This window comes from Penaeus monodon, chromosome 39, assembly GCF_015228065.2.
Source record: "Penaeus monodon isolate SGIC_2016 chromosome 39, NSTDA_Pmon_1, whole genome shotgun sequence".
Classification (NCBI taxonomy): Eukaryota; Metazoa; Arthropoda; class Malacostraca; order Decapoda; family Penaeidae; genus Penaeus; species Penaeus monodon.
Window position 1 is genome coordinate 8,610,507 of NC_051424.1, and position 2,500 is coordinate 8,613,006.

Sequence of the window (2,500 nt, forward strand, 5' to 3'; positions counted from 1 at the left end):
ACCCTGTGAAATGCATAAAATGACCCCTGAGCTATGTTCAGTAGCCATGAGTATTCCTGCCAACTCAGTTTGCGTAGTGCTAGCCAGTCATGAACCCTCCTACAATCCTGGTGCTACAAAATATTGTTTTTATATTATACAACAAAAGCGCATCCTGCTCTGCTCCCAGACTGCAAGGATCCGTCGGTGTAGCTTTCATATGTATTGGGCAGAGTTCCAAGATGCTCATTATAATTGCAGGTGCATACTGCTTAAGTATAGCAGGGAGGACACTGTCTAGTGGGGAGGGCAACAATGAAAAATAAACAAAACTTGATGGGCAGAGACCGTAGATTTTTACATAAACGTTCGTTTTCACTAGACGTGATTAGATCTTTGTATGTTTCTCTTTTTTATGAAACATATATCAACTTTGAACCAATAAGGAGCGTCCCACATAATATGTACTTCAAACCCTATAACCTATTTGCTAATCCAGTAAGAAAACATATATTAAGGGGAACATAGAAACTGATAAGTCAAGGGGTGATTCAAGAAGAATCTAGAAATTCTTGTGAAGGGACCTTGGTTGAAAACACATGGATATTACTAAGAGTTTTTTTTTTTAAGGCGGAAATTCAGAAATACTGTTGCAAAATCTTTGATCTCGATTTCACATACTACGTAAAAAGTTCGTATTTTCTGAAATATCCAACAAAATATTATGAGTAATTCTGTAAATATATATTTACCAAAAAATTGCGTGTTGTCTAGAAGACTTTATGCACGTTATAGTGATAGTACAACTGCCTTCATACTGTAGTATTTTATTTTCTATTTTCATGCTGTTAAGTATAAACAATTTCTAAATCCTTCTCCTTGCACTTTAATTTTCCAGACACACGACAATTATAATCGTCGCCACTTAAGTTTTAACAGAAAGGGAATGTGGGTATGAAGCTAAGCAAAATGTATCAGGTTTATTTTTCCGACAATGTCTATTAGAAGCCAATGATTTATGTTTAGAAGCACTTTCGATGTACAATGCCAGGTCCAGATTCTTCGTATTCTTCTTTGGTGACCCACATGGACTGGAAGGTGGACAGAGAGGCCAGGATGGAACCGCCGATCCACACGGAGTATTTGCGCTCAGGAGGAGCAATGATCTTGATCTTGATAGTGGAAGGAGCCAGAGTTGTGATTTCCTTCTGCATGCGGTCAGCGATACCAGGGTACATGGTGGTACCACCAGACATAACAATATTCGCAAAAAGATCCTTTCTGATATCAATATCGCATCTCATGATGGAACAATGAACTGTTTCGTGAAGACCAGCAGACTCCATTCCCAGGAAGGAAGGCTGGAACAAGGCCTCGGGGCATCGGAAACGCTCGTTGCCGATGGTGATGACCTGGCCGTCGGGAAGCTCGTAAGACTTATCGATCGAGGAAGAGGCAGCCGCAGTGCTCATCTCGCCATCAAAATCGAGGGCAATGTAGCACAGTTTCTCCTTAATATCACGGACAATTTCTCGTTCAGCGGTGGTAGTGAATGAATAGCCACGTTCAGTGAGAATTTTCATCAAATAAAGAGTGAGATCACGCCCGGCAAGATCGAGACGAAGGATAGCGTGAGGAAGAGCGAAGCCTTCGTAGACGGGGACGTCGTGGGAGACGCCATCGCCCGAGTCGCAGACGAGGCCTGTGGTGCGACCGGAGGCGTAGAGGGACAACACGGCCTGGATGGCGACGTACATGGCAGGGGTGCTAAAAGTCTCGAACATGATCTGGGTCATCTTCTCACGGTTGGCCTTGGGGTTAAGAGGAGCCTCAGTGAGGAGGACGGGAGATTCCTCAGGTGCAACACGGAGTTCGTTGTAGAAGGAGTGATGCCAGATCTTCTCCATGTCATCCCAGTTGGTAATGATACCGTGCTCGATGGGGTACTTGAGAGTCAGGATACCTCTCTTGCTCTGGGCTTCATCGCCGACGTAGGCGTCCTTCTGACCCATACCGACCATCACACCCTGGTGACGTGGGCGGCCGACGATGGAGGGGAAGACGGCACGAGGGGCGTCGTCTCCGGCGAATCCGGCCTTGACCATGCCGGAGCCATTGTCAACCACAAGGGCAGTCGCGTCCTCGTCGTCACACATGATGGATGTCTTTTAGCTCCCCTGAAGATACAAAATATATTGTTACTCCACACGAAAACAGAAGTAATGCATAATCGTTGCTATTATATTGTATAAGATTGTATATGGTTACCATTTATTTTTGTTGTTGATGCTATTGTTACTATAAGCATAATGTATTTATCATTATGAATGTTATCAACATTTTGGTTGTATTATTACAATCAATAGCAATGACAGTATTGCTGATATCATCAATATTACCACTATTATGATAGTCTTAGTGTCAGTATGATTTTTTTTGTCATCGTTGGTATATTTGTTATTATCATCAAGTTTATCATTACCATTTACATTATAGCTATTGTACCATAATCACTGTTATC

The 2,500-nt window shown here is 42.7% G+C and overlaps 1 protein-coding gene across 1 annotated transcript in view; it reads right to left on the reverse strand.

The window, feature by feature from the left end:
* LOC119597627 (actin, muscle-like) overlaps window positions 1–2,155 on the reverse strand; it is a 15,567-nt gene extending 13,412 nt beyond the window's left edge. The window contains exon 1 of the mRNA XM_037947223.1: window positions 1,809–2,155. Within this exon, the coding sequence (XP_037803151.1) occupies window positions 1,809–2,135 (327 nt within the window). The 5' untranslated portion in view covers window positions 2,136–2,155. The remainder of the gene's footprint in view (window positions 1–1,808) is intronic.
* Window positions 2,156–2,500: the final 345 nt, after the last annotated feature.